The following is a 25,376-nucleotide window of genomic DNA, read 5'->3' as shown; positions in this document are numbered from 1 at the left end:
AGGAGCTAATGCAACCGGGTTGAGTATTTTCATCTGGGGACTTCAGGTTCAAACTAGCTTATCAGAAAAATCACTCTCCTTTGCCAAAACTGAAATATGTTGATTCAGGTGACATTCCCTTATCTGACCTCTCTCTCCCTCTCTCCCCTTCCAGCCTCAACATTGGCTGTCACAGGCAATTGAAAATTCATGAACGCACCAATAGAACTGAAAAATAAGGAATTGGGACATTCCCAGCTGCGCACACACATACACATACACACGGAGCCATTTGGGGGAAATACTTTTCTCCTAGTGCAGGGATAGTGAATTCATGACCCTCTCAACAAGGTTGAATTCCAGCTGAAAAATCTCTGCAAATTAGAGTTGGGGCATTTAAAGCACATTTAAAGCACATTACTTCCCCCAAAGTCTGGGAACTGTAGCCCTGTGTGGGATAAACTTGTCATGATTATTCAGAGGCCATGGTGTGCTTTAGAAATATAGGGTGTATGCTGTCCTTGTCTCCAACCTGCCACTTCAAATCCACTTCTATTTATTTTTTGTCGGAACAGAAAGGATCCTGCACTTAGCAGCCACCATCACCCACACCCAGCATCTAGATGTTAAATGAATTCATGTCGGTGCTCAAGGCTACACGGCCTCAAAATCCATCCCCTCGCCTCCCATTTTTACGGACTGGTCATCACTATTCATTAGTAAAACTAAAGCACAAGACAGGAGCTGGCTTTTTCCTTTATTTCTACTCTGCATCTTCCACGTCTAGCCCTTCCCGTGGATCAATCCCTCTGAGCAGCCAATGATGTGAAGCAGGGGCAAGGCAATGGGGGGACACTGAAGTGGCCCCATACTGGAGGGCAGCCATTTTGACTGTCAACTTAGCCAAAGAAATTGGCCGATGGTGAAATGGAGGGGAACTGACAGTGAAATGTTCATAGAACAGTAGAGTTGGAAGGGACCACGGGGGTCATCTAGTCCAGTGTTTCCCAACCTTTGGTCTCCAGCTGTTTTTGGACTACAACTCCCATCATCCCTAGCTAGCAAGACCAGTGGTCAGGGATGATGGAAATTGTAGTCCAAAAACAGCTGGAGACCAAAGGTTGGGAAACACTGATCTAGTTCAACCCTCTGCAATGCAGGAACCTTTTGCCCTGTGTGGGGATTGAACCCGCAACTCTGGAATTAAGATATTGAGGGGCTCCATACATATATGGAGATTACTTGGTGAACCTTAGCTGACTGTATGAACAACCGCCACCTAAAGTATTAAATGTCCGAGTTGAAATAAAACGTATATACAGTGGTACCTCGGGTTACATACGCTTCAGGTTACATATGCTTCAGGTTACAGACTCCACTAACCCAGAAATAGTACCTTGGGTTAAGAACTTTGCTTCAGGATGAGAACAGAAATCGCGCAGTGGCGGAGCAGTGGCAGCGGAAGGCCCCATTAGTTAAAGTGGTGCTTCGGGTTAAGAACAGTTTCAGGTTAAGAATTGTCCTCCAGAACGAATTAAGTTCTTAACCCAAGGTACCACTGTATAATGTGGAAAATAAGCTGTCCATTTATTTACCTGTGAAATTAACAAACACAGGTGCACCTCTTAGCTGGGCTTCATTAGAGTTGAAACACATATTTCTAGCCCTCATCATCATAAACAGAGACAGACAGACTCGCACCTCCTGCAGATTCAAACACACACGCACACCCCAATGTGTTACAAACTACAGCAAGTGTTCTCATGTCCCAATAAAATACTAAAAGTTTTATTTACAGGTAAAGGATTTGCAAAGGGTCTGTAATGGTATACTTTGAAACTGGATTAGCTGGGTTAATTATCTGAGAGGAAATAAGAGCTGATACAATAAAACAAAGATAAGCCATTAAACCTTTCAAAGGCTGAATATTCTTATCCCTTTAAACAAACAGGGATGTTTCTTTCAAGAGTAACCATCGGGTGAGTGAATTTGCCTCAGTTTTGTCTTCACGGACATACCAAACCTGTCCTGGGTGCAAACCGGGGATGCCAGCGTTTGATGTCTGACAATGGTTGCAGGGAACAATAATCTCTTCTCCGCCCCTGAGCACCTGAGCAAACACCCTTCATGCAAACCATCATTAGGACATCTTCCTCACTTTAGCTCATTGTCTCTTTGATGCAAAAACCCTTTTCACCACAACACATGAAGGCAGGCACTCAACGCTTGGACAGTGGTACCTCTGGTTATGAACAGAATCCCTTCCGAAGGTCCGTTTGTAACCAAAAACCGCTCATAACCTGAGGCACCATTAGTGAAACCGTGCCTCCCGCTGCGCACACACCTCCAGCACACAATTTCCGCTCGCATCCCGGGGCAAAGTTCACAACCGGGAGCGGCTACCGGTTACCGGAGCTTGTAACCCACAGCATATGAAACCAGAGGCAGTGGCAACCAGATGATGATGATGATGATGATGATGATATATTTATACCCCACCCATCTGGCTGGGCTTCCCCAGCCACTCTGGGCGGCTTCCAACAAAATATTAAAATGCAATAATGCATCAAACATTAAAAGCTTCCCTAAACAGGGCTGCCTTCAGATGTCTTCAAAAAGTCTGGTAGTTGTTGTTCTCTTTGACATCTGGTGGGAGGGCGTTCCACAGGGCGGGTGCCACTACCGAGAAGGCCCTCTGCCTGGTTCCCTGTAACTTGGCTTTTCGCAGTGAGGGAACTGCCAGAAGGCCCTTGGAGCTGGACCTCAGTGTCCGGGCAGAACAATGGGTAGAACACTCCTTCAGATATACTGAACCGAGGCCAGATATACTGGACCAGAGGTACCACTGTACTGTACCTGATTAAGGCCAATTCCCAAACATGCAATGGGCACCCAAATAAATTCACTCTTCTTTAGTTCCCCACAGGAGGAGGAGCACCTCTGGTGGGGGACACGTCATGCTCCTTCTGGGGTAGCTTGTCCACCTTTGGTCTCCACCCTGCACTCAGCTCTCACCTGGGGCTCCTAGAAGCTATCAGCGGCCACACCCAGGAAACGACTTCGACTGGGTGGCAAAACCAGGGGAAGGTAGCCAATGGGTCTCAGCCCCTCGGTGTGTTAGGACTTCCACTGCATGCGAAGACAGGCTCTACTGGATTGGACCCAATAGTGGGTCCAAAGGTCAAAACCTCTTATCCCAAACCTCTGCTGCCTTGCTGGATAACTAAGGAGTTAAAGGCTAAGCTACGGTCTTCAAACAAAAACATCTTGGGAGGTCCCGGGCCACAGGGAGGTTAGACTGGCCTCAACCAGAGCCAGGGCTTTTTCGGCTGTGGCCCCGATTTGGTGGAACGCTCTGTCACAAGAGACTAGGGCCCTGCAGGACTTGACATATTTCCGCAGGGCCTGCAAGACAGAGCTGTTCCACCAGGCCTTTGGCCAATGCACAGTCTGACCCCCTCCTTCTGTAATCCTCATAGAACTCTAGCCCAATGGTTGCCATTAATTTGATTCTGAATTGATTTTAGAATGTATTTTAATTAATTGATGATGATTTTATGTAAACTGTGTTACTTTTACTATTTTAGAGGGAGACATCCCTGCTTTCTCTCAGGCATCTTTTGACAACTGCACTGTTCAGGCAGGCCTTCGCAACTAGAATTCCTTTTTTCCAATCGGTTTATTGTTGTCTTCACTGATGCTATTGTTGTAAGGCTATGTTTTCTATGCCGAACACTGCCTTGCTACGTTTTCTAGGAAAGCGCCGTTTTTATATATTTAAATAGAGAAATGCTTAAAAGCAGTGGGATCTGATCTCACGGCCACCAACATTTGCCAGCCATTAAAACTTCATCCAAGTTTCGTTTCTCAGCCATTTCACTTTGAATATTAAAAGTTTATTACCAACATTCTAGAGCAGTAAAAGTTACCACTCAAAATGCATCTTTCCATTATATTTATATAGTGCAAGGTTTTATTTCATTTCTCGGCCCTCCGTGATTTATTCAGCACATGGTCAAAAAAAAACCACGGTTAACAAAAGAAGGAATGCAATAGACTTTGTCTTTTTAAAAAAGAAAAAAAACCCAGACAGCAGAAATGAGAAGTTATATTGAGATAATCTATTAAATGTGCTTGCATTGCACGGATGATGTGCTGTTCCGTCGGATGTAGGAAGTCAGCATTTATCCAAAGTGTGAAGTACTTCCATGTGCTTAAAACGTGATCTTTCCAAAGCAAACAACAGCGGAAAGAGGAGGGAAAAACAAAGAGTATCTATTCCCCGCCAGCTATTTTTTGGCTAGTTCTATGAGACACCTTCTGTCTTTCAGTACTGGTCGTTCTTGCACAGCTTAGGCGAACAACACAGGAGGAGACAGCAAAAAATTCAGCACTAAAAACCCTGGGAGTCCACTGATGAGTATTTACTTACTAATGGATATACTGGCACCCTGTCTTCTGGTCTCTAAAGATATACAAGGTGGTTAACATGTTGGAAATATTAGAAAATAATAATAAACAAAAAGAAGACAGGCACAGAAAAATGAACGCAACAGAAAACTGCAGGGAACAGGGGCACCATACCAAAGCAATGCCTGTTTCCAGCATCTAAAGATCAGCAGAGGGTGGACAGAACAAGCATCCCCCAGGGAGGATGTTCCACAGCCATGGTGCCACTGTTGATAAGGCCCTGCCCTGATCCTGATGACAATGATGATTTACATTTGTTTATCTTGCCCAGCACAATCCATAGCGACTTACAAAAAAAACCCCGACAGACAAAAAACCCCACATTAAAACCAACTGGAAAAAGAAGTACATTAAAAACATCCCACCCACTTCTAAAAAGCCACAGCTAGTTCAAGACCAATGGCCCAGTGACAGAGGAAAGTTTTTGACTGGCACCTAGGTTGCAATTTTCAGCTGAAACCACTTGAAGCATCCATTGTGTTGAGCTATTTCAATTGCTGTTTCATTGCAAACAGCTGAAAGTCTGTACATTTTGATAACAAACCTGATTTGCAAGGGGGTGTTGAATAATTTCGATTGCAACTGTATATAATGATGGTGCCAAGCAAGCCTCCCTGGGGAGAGCACAAATGGGGAGCCACCACAGAAGAGGCCCATTCTCATGTTGCCATCCTCCGGACCTCTTGTGGAGGGGGCACACGAGAGTCTCAGGGGATGGTGATTCCCTCCATTATAACATTGCCAGCAAAGGGACCTAAAGTATCGTGGATACCATATACAGCCTGCAACAAAGCATACATTGCAACCTAGTCTTTGGCTACAACAGAACGTTTATTTTCTTTTTGGGGGGGTGTAGAGGGCTGAGAGCAGGACGCGAGTGGCGATGTGGGTTAAACCACAGAGCCTAGGACTTGCTGATCAGAAGGTTGGTGGTTCGAATCCCCGCGACAGGGTGAGCTCCCGTTGCTCGGTCCCAGCTCCTGCCAACCTAGCAGTTCGAAAGCAAGTCAAGTGCAAGGAGATAAATAGCTACCACGGCGTTTCCGTGCGCTGCTCTGGTTCGCTACAAGCGGCTTAGTCATGCTGGCGACATGACCCAGAAGCTGTACGCCAGCTCCCTTGGCCAATAAAGCGAGATGAGCGCCGCAACCCCAGAGTCGGTCATGACCGGACCTAATGGTCAGGGGTCCCTTTACCTTTACCTTAGAGGCTGAGAGTACTAGGGAAGATCTTTCTGGAAACACCCTGGCGAGTCCTGAGTGAGTGTTTGCATATCCCATAAGCCAGGGGTAGGCAACCTAAGGCCCAGGGGCCGGATGCGGCCCATTCGCCTTCTCAATTGGAATCAGCGTGTTTTTACATGAGTAGAATGTGTCCTTTTATTTAAAATGCATCGGCAGATGAAGATGATGGACTATATGGAACTTGCCGAACTGACCGGGAGACTCCGAGACCAGAGAGCAGAGACGGTGGAAGAAGACTGGAAGAAGTTTAAGGAATATTTGGAAAAAATATGTTAATGTTTAAACCTTAGAATAGCTTTGGAAGTGGATATAGGCTGTAGGGTTAGAAGTAGAAGATAGGGTATTTAAAATAGTATTATTTGTAAGTGATAAAATGTGAAGTTATTTTAAAACAAAAAGATGGTTAGAAATTATGATATATGTAAACTGCTAAAGATGAAGTAAAATGAAAATCAGATAGGTGGGACTTGGGGAAGCCCACTTAACAATGTTTAGAAAAATAAGGATATGACAAGAATTTGTTTGTATTGTTTGTCTTTTCTGTTTGGGTTTTTTATTTGTGTTATAAAATAAATATTTTTTGGGGGGGGATGCATCTCTGGGTTATTTGTGGGACATAGGAATTCATTCATTTCCCCCCAAAAAATATAGTCCGGCCCACCACATGGCCTGAGGGACGGTGGACCAGCCCACAGCTGAAAAAATGTTGCTGACCCCTGCCATTGGCTACTGAAACCTCGGTGGATGACTTGGGTGGTCCAGCTGATGTCAGGGACTGGACTGAGGAGGAATGGTGGATATCGCCCTCCTCAACCTTTCAGAGAAGAGGAAGACAGTATAGATTTACAACACTGGTTTGCAGAAGGTCACGGCTCAGAGATAGATGAGGGGCAAAGCTGGGAAATAATGGGAGGGCAGGGAGAAGAGTGGAAGCAGCCGGCTGACACATTATCACTAGAAAGCATTCCAGACCCCCCCCCTTCTCCCAGAACCTGGAGAGCATTGAAAGTAGGAGAGCAAAGAGCTAAGAGACAAGTGGCCCTAAGCAGATACAGCAATGGAAGTGGGGTGGAGATTACTCTGAGCAATGCCATCACTCAAAGGGGCTGCCTTCTAAGCCTCTCTCTGTGAATACTGAATAAAAGACTTTGGTAAGAGCTTTTCTTGTTTATCTATCCCTGGCAGCCTGCTGGGGGGGGGGTCAGATTCCCTGACGCCTGACAGTTGTGCAAGTACTTGCATAGCTGTCAACCGTCCCTTATTTGGCGGGAAACTCCCTTATCCCAGCGCCGTGTCCCGCTGCTGTCCCTTATTGAAGATGTCCCTTAAATTTCCCGGGTTTCAAAGGAAGCAGCTCCTCTCCCTCCCTCCCTGCCGGCAAGGGAGGAGGGAGGCTCCAACTGTGTTGCTTGGCTGCGTTGCTCACCCAATAAGGAATCTAAGAATGACTGGGGGGTGGAGCTTGCATGCCTTGTGCTGATCAAACCGGCCGTGTTCCCTGGGGACTCGCCTTTGCTCAGCACTTCCCAGCGGAGAGGTGACGGTGGTTTTCCTTGCTGCATCCCCTTTGCCGGGTTGCTGTGCTGTGGGAACCACCGCTTGAGGCTTCGTTTGGCTGCTGGATGGGCTTTCTGCCTTTGGCTCGGAGGGGCTCAGAAGTTGAACATACCTGTGCTGGGAAAATCTCTTATTTTGGCTGCTGATCCCTTATTTTCGAGGCTGCTGGTCTCTTATTTTCAAATCTGTAAGTTGACAGCTATGTATTTGGTGCAACACCAACACAAATTGGAAGGCTGCGGTGTATTCTGTTGAAGTTCTGCTCACCTTGATGCCCAATGGCAATAGCTGCCCTGCTACTGGACCGCCCCCAAACAGTTATGTTGGGGGACTTCAATATTCACACCAAGTCTCTATGGGAGGCTCTTGAGTTTCCTAGTGAGTTCTGTGTAATGAAATTTCAAGTGCAGGTGGCACAAGAACTGTAGTGACAATCACAGAGTTCTAGAGTTGGCAGAGATCCTGAGGATCATCTAGTCCAAGCACCTCCAATACAGCTGTCCCACGTGGCGACTGAACCTGCAACCTTGGCATTATCAGCAGCACATTCTAACCAACTGAGCTATACAGTGAATCCTTGAATCCAGTGGATCAATGAACAAGCACAGGATCATAATTTGCCTACCAGGTAGCAGTGCCAAAGAACGCTTACTTCTCCACCACCATTACATCCTGGAGTTGCTCCCTAGCTGGGCTATTCTGTACGACAAACTACCTGATGAAAACCAGTCCATCATAAGGGGCATCAGAGCCCCTGGAAGCTGTGCCCAATCAGCAGAACATCTTGTGGGCTCCACTTTTGGTGGGGTCAACTGGGAGTTTGGAACTTGCTGTCATCAATATGCCAACAACCTTTAGCTCAGTCTCAGGCTACTGCATGCAAATCAGGTGAGGCTGTGTGGATGCTGGGCCTCTGGCTGGAGGCAGAAATGGGCAGGATGATGACCAATAAAATGACTTATTAGTCACTTACGATTTTTTAAAAAAAACTAAACTAAAAACTAAATCCAAGCTAATTGAGCTGAATGCTTGAACACTTTGAAAGATCGGCAATTACATAGTAATCCCCAGGCTAATTAACATATCTTATGCACTAGTTGGCAGGTTAGCACTCATTTAAAAAAAGAAAAACTGATCCAATGACAGGCTGCTTTTCAACATACTCTGTCTGGCTTACACTTCACATAACAAAAAAACAAGAGGGAAAAGGAGGAAATAGCCCAAACCTCTCAAATGTCGCTAAACATGTTCCTACTTGAACCTTTTCTTTGCTAAGAACGTTTTAATTTTCTAATGTGGCTGAAAGGTCTTTGTTATATCCTCCACAACAACAACAATAAACTCCAGGCTTTGTGTCTGGCCTGAGACATTCCAGTCCACAACAGAAATCTACAAACTCTTTCCAGAAGGGAGGGGAGAGTCCCATTGCCCCAGCTTCTGCTAACTCAACAACTTGGTTGAATCCGGCCCTATATTTTTCAGAAAGTTGTTTGCTCTGCAGTTGGACAGCTCTTAAGATTCCACCACCAAATGTTGCATGGCAGTTCCTGAGATCGAGGAGCAGGTTTTCATCTATATTCAGATACAGTTGGGCACCATTTTGAATCAAGACAGTGGACTGAACTGTTCAAAAAATTTGAAACACTGAATTTAAATACTCCCAAAGCAGCACTGGGGAGAGAGACTGATAATAAGAACATAAGAAGAGCCCTGCTAGTTCAGATCAAAAGCTCTGTCTGGTCTACCATCCTGCTTCCCACAATGGCCAATCAAAACCAAATACAGTGGTACCTCTGGTTGAGAACGGGATCCGCGGGCGCTTGTCGTTATTTGCCACTTCTGCGCATGCGCGTGACATCTTTTTGAGCAACTGCGCATGCGCGAGCAGCGAAACCTGGAAGTAACCCGTTCTGTTACCTCCGGGTCGCCGCGGTACGTATCCTGAAAGAACATAACCTGAACCGAATGTAACAAGAGGTATGACTGTACCTCATGGAAGCAAACATGATGAAGGCATAAACCCAACCCCTACCCTGCAATTGTTTCTCTCAACAGGGACGTAAGATGTTCTTCTATACCCGATCACCCCAATGGTACGCATAGTTCTGTACTTTCTACAAGGATAGCCAACATGGTGGCCTTCCAGGTGTTGCTGAAACAAACCTCCCTTCATCCCCAACCACCATGAAGTGTGCAACTGAAGCTTCTTCTTCTACAAGAAGATAGAGCAGCTGGGGGAATTATGCCAACAGACAGATGATCCTTGCAAAATATCCAGAAAGTGCCCATGCATTTTTCAGCTGCATGCATGAAATTTTCATGATGCATTTTTAAGGTTGAGCATTTGCCTTTTGCACAGTGAGGACAGGTAAAGGGCTCCTGGAAAGCTTTTTCCAAATGTTTTGTGGTGGAGACATATGGGGGAAATGGAAGGTGAAAATTAAGTGGAGTTACTAAGAATTAAAAATGTGTGCCTCTGGTTAGTTTTGTGCATTGGCCTGTGAATGTGATTGTTTGTGTGCCTGGCCCTGCAGCCCTTTGCCTAAAAAACATTCCAGAGCATCCCTGCACCCACAGTACTTCGTGTCAACAGAGAAAAACAAGGCTGGCCCTAGATTTTGAATTTGCAAATGCTGGGACCATGAACTTCCCTGAACCAAAAACCACCAGCGACTTGGCGAACAATGCTGCTAAGATGATGCAGTTGGCAGAACCCTGTCCTGTTCCATATCCAACAGATTGCATATTGCAGGGGGTTTGGCGAGCATTTAAGACCCTGAAAGAAAGGCTGTGAGCTCTTCCACTACCGCTACATGCTGCATTTTGCTGAATGGGGACCTTTCTGAATGTGGCCTCCTCACCCAATCAAACCATGAGCAAATGTACTAGGGTAGCCCGTCAATGCCAGGATTATGGAAGGGCCATCATCTCCCATAAGAACTTCCTTCAGAGGCCTTCTCCGGGGGTCACCATCTACAGAGGACAGTTAAGAAATGAATAGGGACAGCACTGTATCAGTCGTGGTGCCCGGAATATGGAATGCTCTCCCCGATACCTTTCGTTTATTAGCTTTTAGGTGCCAGGTGATGTTTTTGTGGATAATATTTCAGGGCAGCTTTATCATTTCACTGCTGACTTGTTGCTGATGGTTTTATTGCTGGCCTCCTCTCGCTGCTGTTTGAGACATTTTTATTGCCACATTTGTTTTAAATTTAGAGCTTTAATTTCTGTTGTTAGCTGCCTGGAAAGCTGTTTTGCCGAAAGGCAGGGGGAAATTAATATTTTGAAATCAGTAGTTCCATACCTCTCTCCTGGAAACAGCTCACACGTCAGAGAGAGCTGAAAGATAAGTGGGACATCTAGGCCCTGTAATATCTTCTGATAGAAAGAAGAGGAAGAGGGAAGAAGAGGAGGAGGAGGAGGAGGAGGAGGAGGAGGAAGTAGAAGTAGAAGTAGAAGTAGAAGTAGAAGTAGAAATAGAAATAGAAATAGAAATAGAAATAGAAATAGAAATAGAAATAGAAATAGAAATAGAAGAAGAAGAAGAAGAAGAAGAAGAAGCAGCTCCTCCTCCTCCTCCTCCTCCTCCTCCATGGTTATTGCTATCCATTTCCCAGCAGATGCCATTTTTTAGATCGACCTTCCAAGGACCACATGCCAGTAGAAGGCAGGGCCAGAGGCAAAAGTGGGCCAGTACTAAATGTAAGTTTATGCTTGTACAGAAGTCGAGTTTCTACAAATGCTCAAGCATCCCTGTGTAGCCTCAACCCAACGTCAGGGCGGGTGCCGGGTACAGCTCTGCAATAACTCACAAGGTGTCACCGACGTTAACTCTTTATTCAAAGAAAACAAAACAGCTCAGGCCTAGTGAGCACAGCAACCAATGAGGTCCTCGCCTTCCCACGGCTCTCTAAATCTCCTCCTCCCTGGGTCCTTCCTAAGCAATGTGAGACTCTGATGCCTTGACTGTTTTTGCTCCCCCTTTTTTTAATACCTCTTCTGGTTCACAGCAGGTTTTTTTATGTTTGATAAGTTTTTAATGTCTGATGTTTAGTTGCATTTTTATACGTGTTCAAAGTCGCCACAGCCAGATGGGTGGGGTATAAGTAATAAAATTATTGTTGTTGTCCCACCGCCAATCCCTTGGCTCTGAGCCTTCCTCCCTTGGGGGTTCCTCAGCTAGTGCCCCCCCCACCCCTCTGCATCCAGCCAAGCATTATTAGATTTCAAGGACACTTGCCAGGCCGGCAAACACACTAGGGCATTGAAGGAGGGCCAGTGAGGGGTGTTGTTGTTGTTGTTGTTGCTGTTATTATTATTAATACCCAGCCCATCCGGCTAGGTTTCCCCATCCACTCTGGACAGCTTACAGCATATCTAAAAACATGGTTTGGCCTGGGAATTGTTCCAAGGGCCAGACTGAAAGGCTTTGAGGGCAATATCTGGCCCCCGATCTTGAGTTTTCCTACTCCTGCTGCAGAGAATTCTCTCTACACCAGATACATATCTGTAAAGAGTAGTAGGCAAGAGAAGCTAAGTGCTATGCAGAAGCTAGATCCCCAGGAAAAATCAAGAATCCCGGGTAAGATCCTTTTTGCCAAAATATGGGCTGGACACATGCTGACACAAGACTTTGGCCAACCTGTCTGTAAGGGTAAAAAAGTTTGCAGCTTGCTTTAGCTGCCAATTATCTGAAGTGTTCTTACAGAAATCACGTTGAACCTCTTCACCGTTTACAAGATTGACGTTCCAGATAAAACTGCTCCAAATGGCATTGGGATATTTGAGGAATTAAGTAATTATCTCCATACAATGCATTTTGCTACAGGGAACCAACAAAAATGTGTTAAAACAAGCAGGGAAAGCTTTGGAGGGCTAACATCGAGGGAGGAAAGAAAAGGAAAAGGATTTCAACATTGCATGCAATCGGCCCTATTTTTTATTTTGAATTAAGAGAGCAAGGAGTGTTTAAGCAGCACAGAAGATTAAGTCATTACCCCCAAAAAAGCTACTTGTGGCTTTGTTAACTACTGAGCAACTAGAAAGTATGGCAGAGTCGCTTGCGCAATCATGGAATTCTTGTGTACCTCCGGATTGTGCAAACACCACTTAGACTCATCGGGTTGCGTCCAATGAAGTTGTTTGGTTAACACAAGGATATCTACTCGCACCACGCAACTTCCTGTCCTCTCCCTGCACATCCCTGCATGCCCCCCCTCCAAATCTGCTCCAGAGGGCTGTGTGGAACCCCCAAAACAGTTTGGGAGGCATGGAGAGCACACACAGAGGAGAGGGAGGGGAAGCTCTATTCTGTGAGCGGAAGCCCTTATGCGAATTGAACCATTTTGTTGGGTAGAACCCAAAGAATGTTGGAAGGGATTCTAGTTCAACACACACACACACGCCGATCACTCTAAACAGAGGTCTGTCTACTTCCACCATCACAAGCCCACTCAGAATAGGCGACACACATGTTTACAATAACCATGTGGAAATCTGGTTCACACCAGATTTACATGCACCAGTGTAGCACATAATGTATTTGGGGGAGAGGGTTATATTGTAAACCACCCTGTGATCTTCGGATGACGAGTGGTATAGAAATTTAATAAATAATAATAATCCCCCTCCTTTATTTATTTTTTAACCACCGCCTTCAAATTTACATTATAGCAACACTATTTAAGTGCGACCACAAAGTTTGATGCTGGCATGGTGTTAAACGCAAGTCAAATGTAGATCTCAAAGACCAAGACGGAAGAAGCTAAAGACTGCGATGCAGAATGCAGAAAACTCATCCCTCTCCCCCCCCCCCCCCGCCACACATATGCACAAAGATGTCTGGCCTTACCATTTTGATGCCAGTCGAAAATGCAACTGGCTTGACTGGTTTGGGAATCTCCAGTTGCATTTCGAGTTGGGTAGACCTGTCTTTGTGCTGGGCCAACAGCAAAGAAGCCGGAAGATGAGAACTTTCCTGTAAATGGAATTAAGGAGAGAGAGAAATAAGACAGAGTAAAATATTTAAAAGGCATAAACAATTCACCATTAGTGCCGTATATTCCTAGAATGACAAATTGCATCTCAAAAGGCTGTTTTCAGGAGAACAGGACACGGCTCGATACTCCTGGTTTACCAGAAAACGATCACTTTCAGTAATAAGAAAAAGCTGCATTAGCCTCATAAATCAGAGGGACTTGCAAACAGCCATTTTTATAGATTCCACATTAAATGACAATATAACAAGCTCCTTATTTCAGAAGGCCAAATGCAGCCATTATGTATTAAAAAATGTTTTTTTAAGTAATAATAATTAGAACTTAATCACAAAAACAAGCAGCACAGAAAGTCATCTAACTTGGATCAGATGTTTATCTAAGACGCATTCTTTCGACCAATGAACTCCATCCAGTTTCAAATTGGTTCTCCATTAGATTTCACCTGAGGCCGTTTGGAGGTGATCCTCGCTCCCCCTTTGCACAATAGCGCTATTGTACACGCAACCAACAGCATATTTATTTTCTCTTTTAGTGATTTCTCTTTAGGGAGGCCAGTCAAAACCTTTCCTATTTTAAAAGAAAATGGGCGTGCGTGCACTTACGAAGCAATGAAAGTTGCTCAAAAATGAAGTTAAAATTACTTAAATTTTTATGAGCAAGAGAAACAACAGAAGGATTGTTAATGCGGGCAAACACTCTGCATACCAAGGAACAAGAAATCAAATTATTGGCTGAACTGACTCCCGAGCTTTGACGGGAACTAGATGCAATGCCCGCCACGGGCTTGAGACCAAAAATGGCAGATTCCTCACCTCCTCCTGATACGCAGTTAAGAAAACGAATTATGTAGTATCACAGTGCACATTTTTCTGCTCCACTTCTGTAGGGCAGGACAGTGCATGTGATGATATGGCTTGAGGAAAAACTCCTGGAGGATAAGGTTAGGAATTGCTGCTAGTCATGATGGTACAAATAATAAAATTATCATTATTATCCTTATCATCATCATCATCTCCATTATCAGAGGCAGACTGCTGGCGAACACCAGTTGCAGGAAAACACAAGTGGGAACTAGGGCTGGGCAATATCTGGTTTTCAACATCATGATATATCACCAATGAAACATCGCAATATACCAATGTATCACAAAGTCTGAAATAAGGATGGAGGCATTGGCTGGCTTCCCAGTGTTTCCCGCATCGTGATTTTGGCCGACACCTGCTCTTGTGATTCGCTGTCCTGACAGAGTTAACAGGGGCTGTGGGAATCAAGAGAGGCATTGGCTGGCTTCACGTTTTTCCCTACATTGATCCAGCTGCAAAGCTCTTCTTATTTTCCTATTGCTCATACAGAGCAGATTGTGCCAGTTTTGGAACAGCGACACTGGAAACTGGTGCATTTCTGAGCACAATTCAAAGCGTTGGTTGTACCCTACAAAGCCCTCAATTGCAAGGGGTCAGGGTACAAAATTTTAAAGGACCACATTCTCCTGGATGAATCTGCCTGGCTTCAAATCAGCTCCAGAAGCCCTGCTTTGGCTGCCCATCTGCATCAACACTGAAGTTGGGAATGGGGTGAAAGGAGACAGGGGCTTTTCAGTGGTGGCCCCACAGATTGCAGAACTCCATTCTCAGGGAGATTCTCCTGGCAGTGTTTTTATTTTCAGCACCAGGCGAAAATTCGGTTTCCAAAGCTCTTTAGTTCTGTCTATATTTTTTTGCTGGATATTCTAAACTGCCTGCTCAATTCTCTTTTTGTTTCATTTTAATGTCACTTTGTAAACCCCTCTGAAAGCCACGGCTGAGTAAATATGTTAAAGAAATAAACAGTGCACTGCGTGAAGCAGCAGTATATTTTTCCCCAGTCCGGAGCTTACCTGCCAATCAAGCCTTGTTCCAAACCTCTCGTTTGACATGTGAGTAAACGTGTATATATAAACACCATCCACTCAAGCTCTCAGCTGCCATCTCCCAATATTATTTCACAGAACAATTGAATCATCAAACTTAAAATGACCCTAGAGATCCTTCCGCTTCTGTTCTCTACAGCGTACAGAGGCAGAAATAGCCAGGCAAGGAGACATGGGAGAGGAGACAGGACTGGCCATCGGCAAGGCTAGAGTGCTTGCCTCCAGATGCAGCAAGGCTCCCATCAACCCCCAGCAGCAGGCCATTGGCCGGTGATTATGGGATTATAGTCCAGTAACATCAAGGGACTGGATTGGCCCAGTTTTGGCACAGAAACCCTGTATGATGACCTCTGTCAAGAGAGAGACATGGGAAACATGTCCCTGTTAATTTTTCTCGACCTCTCAGCGGCTTTCAATACCATCAACCATGGTATCTTCTGGAGCAACTGTCCAAACTAGAGATGGGTGGCACCACTTTACGGTGGTTCCAGTCCAACTTGGATGGTCGTTCCCAGAGGGTATTGCTTGGGAAAGCTTTTCAGCCCCGTGGAACCTTCAATGTGGAGTTCCGCAAGGCTCAATCCTATACCCTATGTTGTTTAACATCTACATGAAACCGCTGGGTGAGGTTGTCCGGAGGTTTGGAGTACGTTGCCAGCAATATGCCGATGACACTCAGCTCTATTTCTCCTTTACATTTGCAGGTGAGGCAGTGGAAGTGCTAGACCAGTGGCTTGCCTTGGTAATGGACTGGATGAGAGCCAACAAACTGAGGCTCAATCCAGATAAGACTGAGGCACTGTTAGTGGGTGGCTCCCTAGACCAGATGGGTGGGAGATCGCCTGCTCTTGATGGGGTTAGATGGCCTCTGAAGGAGCAGGTTGGATTCCAGGTGGAAAAACTGGATTCCAGTTGGAAAAATCAAAATTAGAAACAGAATTGTTAGAACCCAAAACTAAGATTTTGTCAAAGATGTATAACTTGCTGTTGAAATGGAACACTCAGGATGAAACGGTGAAGTCTGTTATGATTAAATGGGCACAAGATGTTGGACATAATATTATGTTTGCTGACTGGGAACAGTTGTGGACCACAGGTATGAAATTTACGGCATGTAATGCCTTAAGAGAGAATATTATGAAAATGATATACAGGTGGTACATGACCCCAGTCAAGCTAGCAAAAATTTATCATTTGCCCGACAACAGATGTTGGAAATGTAAAGAGACTGAAGGAACATTCTTTCACCTTTGGTGGACGTGCCCAAGGATCAAGGCTTTCTGGGAAATGATCTATAATGAAATGAAAAAGGTATTTAAATATACCTTTCTGAAGAAACCAGAGGCCTTTCTCCTGGGCATGGTCGGCCAATTGGTGCCAAAGAAGGACAGAACTTTTTTTATGTATGCCACAACAGCAGCAAGAATACTTATTGCAAAATACTGGAAGACACAAGATTTACCCACTCTGGAAGAATGGCAGATGAAGGTGATGGACTATATGGGACTGGCAGAAATGACTGGCAGAATCCGAGACCAGGGAAAAGGGTCGGCAGAAGAAGACTGGAAGAAATTTAAAGACTACTTACAGAAATACTGTAAAATTAATGAATGTTAGAATGATGTTGGATAGAAATTAAGTGGTTTCCAGCTGTAATGCTTAAGAGATATGAAAAAAAAGGTCTAGAAATAAGTAAAAACTAATGGTGAGGATTTGCTGAACTAACAATTTGAATTGGAATACAAGAAAGGGAGGTATGAGGAGGTCTGGAAAATAAGTTAAAAGAAAATAAGTAACGGGAATTCTATGTGTTTTTAATTGTTTTTGTTTTTGTATTTTTGTTATTTGTTATTTTTGTTTTATATTGTATTATTTTTTGAAAACTTTAATAAATATTCTATTAAAAAAATAATGAAGGAGCAGGTTCGTAGCTTGGGGGTACTCCGGGATCCTGTGCTGTTGCTTGAGGCTCAGGTGGCCTCAGTGGCCCAGAGTGCCTTCCATCAGCTACCAGCTGGTGGTCCAGCTACAGGGATAGCCTAACTACTGTTCTCTATGCTCTGGCAACCTCAGGGTTAGATTACTGCAATGCATTATACGTAGGGCTAGCCTCTGAAGACGGCTTGGAAACTTCAGCTAGTGCACAATTCAGCAGCCAGGTTGCTCACCGGAGCAAGACAGTTTGAGCGTATTACATCGATCCTGGTCCGACTGCACTGGCTACCAATTAGTTTCCGGGCCCAATTCAAAGTGCTGGTTTTGACCTATAAAGCCTTAAATGGCTCAGGACCGCAATACCTCAAGGACCACCTCTTTCCATATGAACCTACCCAGACCCTGAAATCATCTTCTGAGGCCTTTCTTCATGTGCCTCCTCCTCGAGAGGTCCGGAGGGGGGCAACATGAGAACAGGGCCTTATCTGCTGTGGCTCCCTGGCTGTGGAATGCTCTCCCCGGGGAAGTTCGCCTGGCGCCTTCATTGTACACCTTGCGCCAGGCAAAGGTGTATATACATTTTGTGCCAGGCAAAAAACGTTCATTTTTAACCAGGCCTTTCGTTTATTTGGTTGACATCCTATGCCCTTTTAAAATGTAGGGTTTGGGGGGGTATTGGGTTGTTGTTTTTATTTTGATTATGTATTTTCTGGTTTAATATTTTGATTTTATTCTAGTGAACTGCCCTGAGGCCTCTGGGTATAGGGTGGTAGTATAATAATAATAATAATAATAATAATAATAATAATAAGGCAGCACGTTGTCTACCGCTGCTATGAAAAGGGACCCAACCCCTCTAGGGTGATCCTGGGAATTTAAAAACACAGTTTATGAACTGAAAGGGCAAATTTCCAGGTCATATAGTCGCAAAGAGGAAACCCAAAAAGCATGTGGGCAATTTCTGTATAATGCAAGGAAGTCATACAGAGACGGATGCTAATAATAATCAACAATAACTTTATTATTTATATGCCGCTCATCTAACTGGGTTGCCCCAGCCACTCCGTGCAGCTTCTAGCAAAATACAAAAACACAATAAAACATCAAATATTAAAAACTTCCCTAAACAGATGTCTTCTAAAAGGTGTGTAGCTCTTTATCTCCTTGACATTGGATGGGAGGGCGTTCCACAGGGCAGGTGCCACTACCAAGAAGGCCCTCTGCCTGGTTCCCTGTAACTTCACTTCTTGCAGTGAGGGAAATTCATGTCCGGGCTGAACTTGGGGGTGGAGACTATAAGAGGGATGCTGTCTGGAATGCAGAGGGCTTGTTTATAGATTCAGAAGCATCCCAGAACTACTTAAGCTCTATCCCATCAGAATGATAACCTGCACTCCATAAGGCATGAGGTTCTCACCACCAATGCAAACTGAGATTTTTTTTTTCTTTTAAAGAAAAAAATTAATTGAGAATTCACAAAGGAGATTGTGAATATTCCCTTTAGGGTGGAAAGAAACACAAACAAGAACCTTCTTTCCCCCCTGCCCTTCGCATTACCTTTCAGTCATTAACAACATATTTAGATATGTTTAGTAGCAATGTGTGCACAAATGTCATTAAGTTACCTATTTTGGTCATGTTATAAAGATTATTTATAACTGCTCTTTTTTTTCTTTTATTTTTTTTGCAAGCCATCTGGCAAAATGGATTTCCAGTAAAACCAACTGCTGTGTAAGAAAACAATGTCCGCCCCGTATAAATTAAAAGAGCATTTAAAGCTGAGTTGGAAACACTTTGGTGACTCAGTTTACCCCCCCCCCCCCCCGCTCCAGCCATTAAAAGAAATAAACTGTTAGTACTGGAGCTGTTATGAACTTCAGACTATGTCTACCTTACAGCTTGCCTCCTCCATGTATTCCTCCCCTCCCCTGCCACTTGAGATAAAGAGATAGGGCTTTCTGTCATGTTTCCCCATGTACTGGGGGAGATGTCGTGCCTACTGACCATGTGTAATGATTAGAGGGTCACACTACAATTGGGGACAACAGAATTCAAATCCCCATTCAGCCATGTAGCTCAGTGGGTGACTTTGGAACAATCGCTGCCTCTCAACCTAAATTACGCAACTCCCGACCAAGTAAGGACCATGTGGCCCCTTTTCTGCAAATCACTGGAATACCAGCAAAGACTGTGGTTGATTAGTTATTATTTTAATTTGTATACCACCTTTATCTTCCATGGATTTTAAGGTGGTGTAGATCAGAGCTTTCCAAACTGTGTGTCGCGACACAATTGTGCGTTGGCTGCAGTGTGTCATGCCAACATTCCCCGTGTGCTTCCCAAGGCCGGAAAGGGGTTAGTTTTAACCTCCAGTTTACTAGTAAAACCGATTTACTGTGTCACAAAATGATGCATGTCTAAAAAGTGTGCCAGCGACATGAAGCTTGGGAAGCTCTGGTGTAGGTGGCTTTCTCCCCCACCCCCCATTTCGTCCTCACAACAACCCTGTGAGGTAGGCTAGGCTAGGAGAGGGTGACTAGTCCAAGGTCACCCAGTGAACTTCATGGCTGAGCAGGGATTCGAACTCTGCTCTCCCAGGTCCTAGTCCAATGATCTAACCATTACACCACACCGGCTCATTTGGTGTGGATTTTCTCTTTGCTGGGCTTTTGTTTGTCTGTGCTGCTGAATTTTCATCTATTCCTCTTTTCTGCATTAGGTAACATTGGTTGTTTACTTCCCATCATGTTGAATTTACTTGGGCTCTCATGTCCAGTCAATTGCAACCAATGATTTTTTTTGGGGGGGGGGGAGTGACTGCAGAAACTCCCGAAGCCAGGCTATGGGAAAAATTATCTCAGACATTACAAAAGGAAGGGGAAGGTAGTGAGTAGCACAGCTGCAGTTTTCTTCAACAGCTGCGGATTTCGGACAGCCCCAGAGTTTGGCTTGATTTTGCTTATTGCCATAACACAGCATTCAAAAGCATTATTTCAGTAGCTTTGTTGTTAGGCTTTGGAATGTCCTGGTCTGCTTTACGTTTTTACCAGAGGCTGCTTTGGAAATATTTTACACACAAGGACGCATCTGTGAAGGTTTCCGGGGGGGGGGGGAGGAAGTCTGTCCTTCAAGACCCTCTCTTGGGACCTTTAAGCTTTCTTTTTTTAAAAAAAGAACCCCAGAGAGAGAGAGACTAGGCTCACAGACAACTTCCCCCCTAGCCCACCCAGATTCTTTTAGCTGTCATAGCTTAAAGCGGGGGTGGCCAATGCGATACCATTGAGATGTGGCTGTACTACGACCCCCATCAGCCAGCAAGAGCAATGATGATGGGAGTTGTAGTCCAAAATCTCTGGAGGGGCCCACATTGACTATTCCTGGCTTAAAGGATGCTATTGCTTGAGATCTGGCTCTCAAAAGGTACCGTATTTTTCGCTCCATAAGGTGCACCTGACCATAAGACGCACCTAGTTTTTTGGGGGGGTATTCAAGGAAAAAATATTATTTAAAGGGAGCACTGAGCAGAGCCTGTATGAATCCCAGGATCTGCTCAGCGCTTCCTTTCATGAGCCGCGTGGAGCATGTGTGCGGCGTTTGCAGGCTTTTCCCCGAGGAGGGAGAAGGGCAGCCATCACTGACGGGCTGCCCTTCTCCCTCCTTGGGGAAAAGCCCCCAAGAGCCACACACACACTCTGCGCAGCTCTTTAAAGGGAGCATGGCTCTTGGGGGCTTTTGCAGGAGGTGGGGGAAGTGAGAGAGCCGCGCTCTGTCCCTTCCCCCACCTCCTGCAAGAGCTGCACGCTCTTTAAAGGTAGAGTGGCTATCCCTGGCTTTTGCGGGAGGTGGGGGAAGGGACAGAGCTTCTCGGGGCTGGCGGGGGAAGCCCGGGTCCCCCCCCCCCCAGCCCCAGGGACCACACATTCGCTCCATAAGACGCACAGACATTTCCCCTTAGATTTTAAGAGGAAAAAGGTGCGTCTTATGGAGCGAAAAATACGGTATGTGATCGCGCCATCTGAGTCCAATTCCTTCTAGTTTTTTGGAGTGGCTGTAAGGAAGAAAATGGCAGGCCAGCATTCCTAGGCCAAACAACTGTGGACTTAAGACTTCCAGGCTGCTCTCTGCTGCCAGGGGTACTTAGCACCGTGCATATACAGTCTTTGAAACCTGCCAGTTTTGAGGAGAGAGAGGTTTGCTTAGACCTCCCCAATACTTTCCTACAAGATGAGCAGAAAATGCAGCAACTTAAGGGTAAGAGCATCTGCTTTGCATAGGTGGTACATGACCCCAGTCAAGCTTGCAAAAATCTACCATTTGCCCGATAATAAATGTTGGAAATGTAAAGAGACTGAAGGTACATTCTTTCACCTTTGGTGGACGTGCCCGAGGATTAAGGCCTTCTGGGAAATGATCTATAATGAAATGAAAAAGGTATTTAAATATACCTTCCCTAAGAAACCAGAGGCCTTTCTTCTGGGCATGGTCGGCCAATTGGTGCCAAAGAAGGATAGAACTTTCTTTATGTATGTGACAACAGCAGCAAGAATACTCATCGCAAAATATTGGAAGACACAAGATCTACCCACCCTGGAAGAATGGCAGATGAAGATGATTGATTATATGGGACTGGCAGAAATGACCGGCAGAATCCGAGACCAGGGAAAAGAGGCGGCGGAAGAAGATTAGAAGAAGTTTAAAGACTATTTGCAGAAATATTGTAAAATTAAGGAATGTTAGAATGATATTGGATAGAAATTAAGCGGTTTTCAGCTGTAATGTATAAAAGAGATGGAAAATAAGGTTTTGAAATAATTAAAAGAATCAGTGGTGAGGATTTGCTAAACAAACAAATTGAATTGGAATATAAGAAAGGGAGGTATGAGGAGGTCTGGAAAATAAGTTAAATGAAAATAAGTAAATGGAACTTTATGCATTTTTAAATTGTTTTTATTTTTCGTATTTTTGTACTTTTGTATTTTTGTTTTTCTTTCCTTTTTGTTTTACAATGTATTATCTTTGAAAACCTTAATAAATATCTTATATATATATAAAAAGAGCATCTGCTTTGCATGCAGAAGGTCCCCAAGTTCAATCCCGACATCTCCAGGAAGGGCTGGGAATAATATCCCCTGCCCAAAACCCTGTAAAACTGCTGCTAGCCAGTGTGGCAATGTTGAACTAGATGGACCAGTAGTAAGGCAACTTCCTAAGTCCCTGCCAAGTGAACAGGACCATTGTTCCATAGTAACTCTGGCATCATGAAGCAGAACTGGGGAAAGACTCCTGCCTCAAAACCTGGAGAGGTACCTTTAAATAATATTTTCGGAGCTAGCTCCAAAAAGTCCATCATCTTCATCGGCCAATCTTCCACTGTTGGTAGTTCTTGTGTTTTCCAATTTTTAGCAAGTAATATTCGGGCAGCCGTTGTGGCATACAAAAATAATTTAACATCTTTCTTGGGCAACTCCAAACCTATTATTCCAAGAAGAAAGGCCTCTGGTTTCTTAATAAATGTATATTTCAACATTTCTTTTAGTTCATTATAAATCTATAAAATTAGAAATTACTTGAAAGAAACAAATAGGCCTAGGATTAAACTAAGTTATAATTAAATAAATGGGATTTAGAATGTTAAGAAAAGTGAATAAGATGGACTATAATTGGAAATTGTTTTAGTTTAATAATGATATTGGAAAGCTGTTACTTTTAATTACAAGGAAACTCAGAAGGGAGGGGTTTGTGTTATCATTGTGGAAAATCTAATAAAAAATATATTTTTTAAAAAAAGAATGGCAGATAAAGATGGTGGACTATGCCGAATTGGCAAAAATGACCGGGAAAATCAGAGATCAAGAGGACAATAAATTTAACAAAGAATGGGGAAATTTTCTAAGTTACTTGAAACAACTGAAAACATTGGCAGGATTGTGAAAACACTTGCAATGAAGCGAGAACTATGATAAAAACTGAGTTTTAAGAAAATATGGAGAATATGATATAATGCAGTTTGAAAGAGGATCTGGGGAAACCATGGAGGGAAGTTCCAGGATTCTGAGAATCCTTTTTGTAAAATGATCATGATTTATGTATGATGGTAAATGTTAAAAGTGAAAATGAATTTTAAAAATCTTTAAAAAGAAAACCTGGAGAGCAGCTGCCAGTCAGTGCAGACACAACTAAGCCAAATGGATGAATGGTCTGACTCTGCATAAAGCATGTAGTGCATTCCTGCCTTGCCCACCTGTTTGGGCTCTAAGCGCATCCATACGCTCAACAGCCACTTGGATAATACAGGGGAAGTGACAGAGACTATAGACTTAAGAAAAGAAGAAGGGAAGGAGGGAAAACATCCAGACCCTGAGCAGGTTGCAAGGTCTTTAAAACATTATACTGTTCTGCTGCCTGCAAGGTCAAAGGCTGCACAGGATTTCCTTTTTCTGTCAACATCCAAGAAGGGGAGCATGCCGAAATATCTAGGCCCTTGGCCCAGGAATAATTAAAAAATACAATACCTCCCCTTTAAAAATAAAAAAAATCCACATGCCCCCTTGCTCCCAAGCGAGGTTCTCCCTGGGTATAGCCGCCCGCTCAATAAAACCACCTCTTAAATCACCTGACACTAAATCTCCTTCCCGTTTCAGTGGCTATCCCTCAGGGTCAGATAAGGAGTTCAGGTGCTCAGCCTTCCCAAAGGAAGAACGGAAACAGAAGAGAAATAAAAACACATCAACAATTGGATAGGATTATTAAAGCAAAACAATAAAAAGTGTTGTTGGGGTTTGGGGGGGGGGTGCAAGACAGGAAGAAAGTGAAATCCAGCTGGTGGGCTTGTAACAAGAGACCCAGAGGAGAGGAGAAGGGGGAAGTGAACGTTATGGGATGCAATGAAGGAACCATGTGACCAAAATGAAAATTCAGGTTAGGCCATGATGCCAATAGAGTAGCCAGGGTGTGTTTTTTAAGAGATCTGACACAGCCCGATGACCAGTCCTGTACACAACTGACAGACTGATGGAATACCTCCTCTGGTGGCAGGGGGTGGAAGACAGAAAAAGTGCCAGTCTCCAGAATAAACCAGTCATTCTCCTGCTCCAGCCCACAGAGTCAGTGTGGGATAATTGGTTACCGTATGGGACTTGGACCAGAAAGGCTGGGGTTTAAACCCCCATCGGTGGTGAGACTTGCTGAGCGACCTCTGTACTCTGCCTAACCTACATCGCAGGATGGCTGCGCAGAATAAAACACAAGGAGACATGCGTCACTCTGAATTCCTTGGGAGGAAGGGTGGGATACAAAACGTACGCACAGAGACAAACTGTGTGTACAAACTGACAAAAGAGCCGCTGCCAGATGGGTTGCTCCAAATTCAATCTAATCACCACTCTCCCATTGCAAGCTGCAAAAGGAATTGCGATCAACCTTCCCACAATATGTGGCGTGTTGCAGTTTTGCTGTGTGCACATCCTGCTATGGTCTGTGCAACCCATTCTTCTGGGGAAGAAGGAAAAAAATCAGAGTTGCTGCAGTCTGCAAAAAGGCAGATCCTCAGGGAAAACGCAGAATCATCAATACTGGAGTTTGGTGGTCATGTTTTAACCTTTAAAGCGCTATACGGCCTAGGACCCTCGTACCTATGGGACCACCTCTCCTAGTATGTCCCATGGAGGACCTTACGGTCTACAAATAAAAACAGCTTGGAGGTCCCAGGCCACAGGGAGGCAGAGCCAGGGCTTTTTCGGCTGTGGCCCCGATCTGGTAGAACGCTTTGCCACAAGAGACTAGGGCCCTGCAGGACTTGACATCTTTCCGCAGGGCCTGCAAGACAGAGCTGTTCCACCAGGCCTTTGGCTAAGGCACAGTCTGACCCCCTCCTTTAGTAATCCTCATAGAACTCTAGCCCAGTGGTTGCCATGAATTTGACTCTGAATTGATTTTAGAATGAATTGATTTTAGAATGTATTTCAATTAATTGATTGTGATTTTATGCAAACTGTTTTATTTTTACTGTTGTTAGCCGCTCTTGAGCCCGGCTTTGGCTGGGGAAGGCGGGATATAAATAAATGATTTATTATTTATTATTATTTATGTGGATGTCCCATCAAAAAGTGACTAAACAAAGCATGGCAATAATAATAATACAGTGGTACCTCAGGTTACATACGCTTCAGGTTACATACACTTCAGGTTACACACTCCGCTAACAAAGAAATAGCGCTTCAGGTTAAGAACTTTGCTTCAGGATAAGAACAGAAATTGGGCTCTGGCGGCACGGCAGCAGCAGGA

The 25,376-nt window shown here is 44.4% G+C and overlaps 2 protein-coding genes across 2 annotated transcripts in view; both read right to left on the bottom strand.

Annotated features, from left to right (window-relative positions):
- The window catches only part of SIX6 (SIX homeobox 6), a 284,160-nt gene that overhangs the window by 46,262 nt on the left and 212,522 nt on the right, over window positions 1-25,376 (bottom strand). The gene's annotated exons all lie outside the window — the stretch shown is intronic.
- The window catches only part of MNAT1 (MNAT1 component of CDK activating kinase), a 140,043-nt gene that overhangs the window by 68,871 nt on the left and 45,796 nt on the right, over window positions 1-25,376 (bottom strand). The window contains exon 6 of the mRNA XM_081865379.1: window positions 13,102-13,227. Within this exon, the coding sequence (XP_081721505.1) occupies window positions 13,102-13,227 (126 nt within the window). The remainder of the gene's footprint in view (window positions 1-13,101; window positions 13,228-25,376) is intronic.

This window comes from Podarcis erhardii (assembly GCF_964252035.2).
Source record: "Podarcis erhardii genome assembly, chromosome: 1".
In the NCBI taxonomy this organism is placed as follows: Eukaryota; Metazoa; Chordata; class Lepidosauria; order Squamata; family Lacertidae; genus Podarcis; species Podarcis erhardii.
This window is presented reverse-complemented; position numbering and strand designations above follow the sequence as displayed.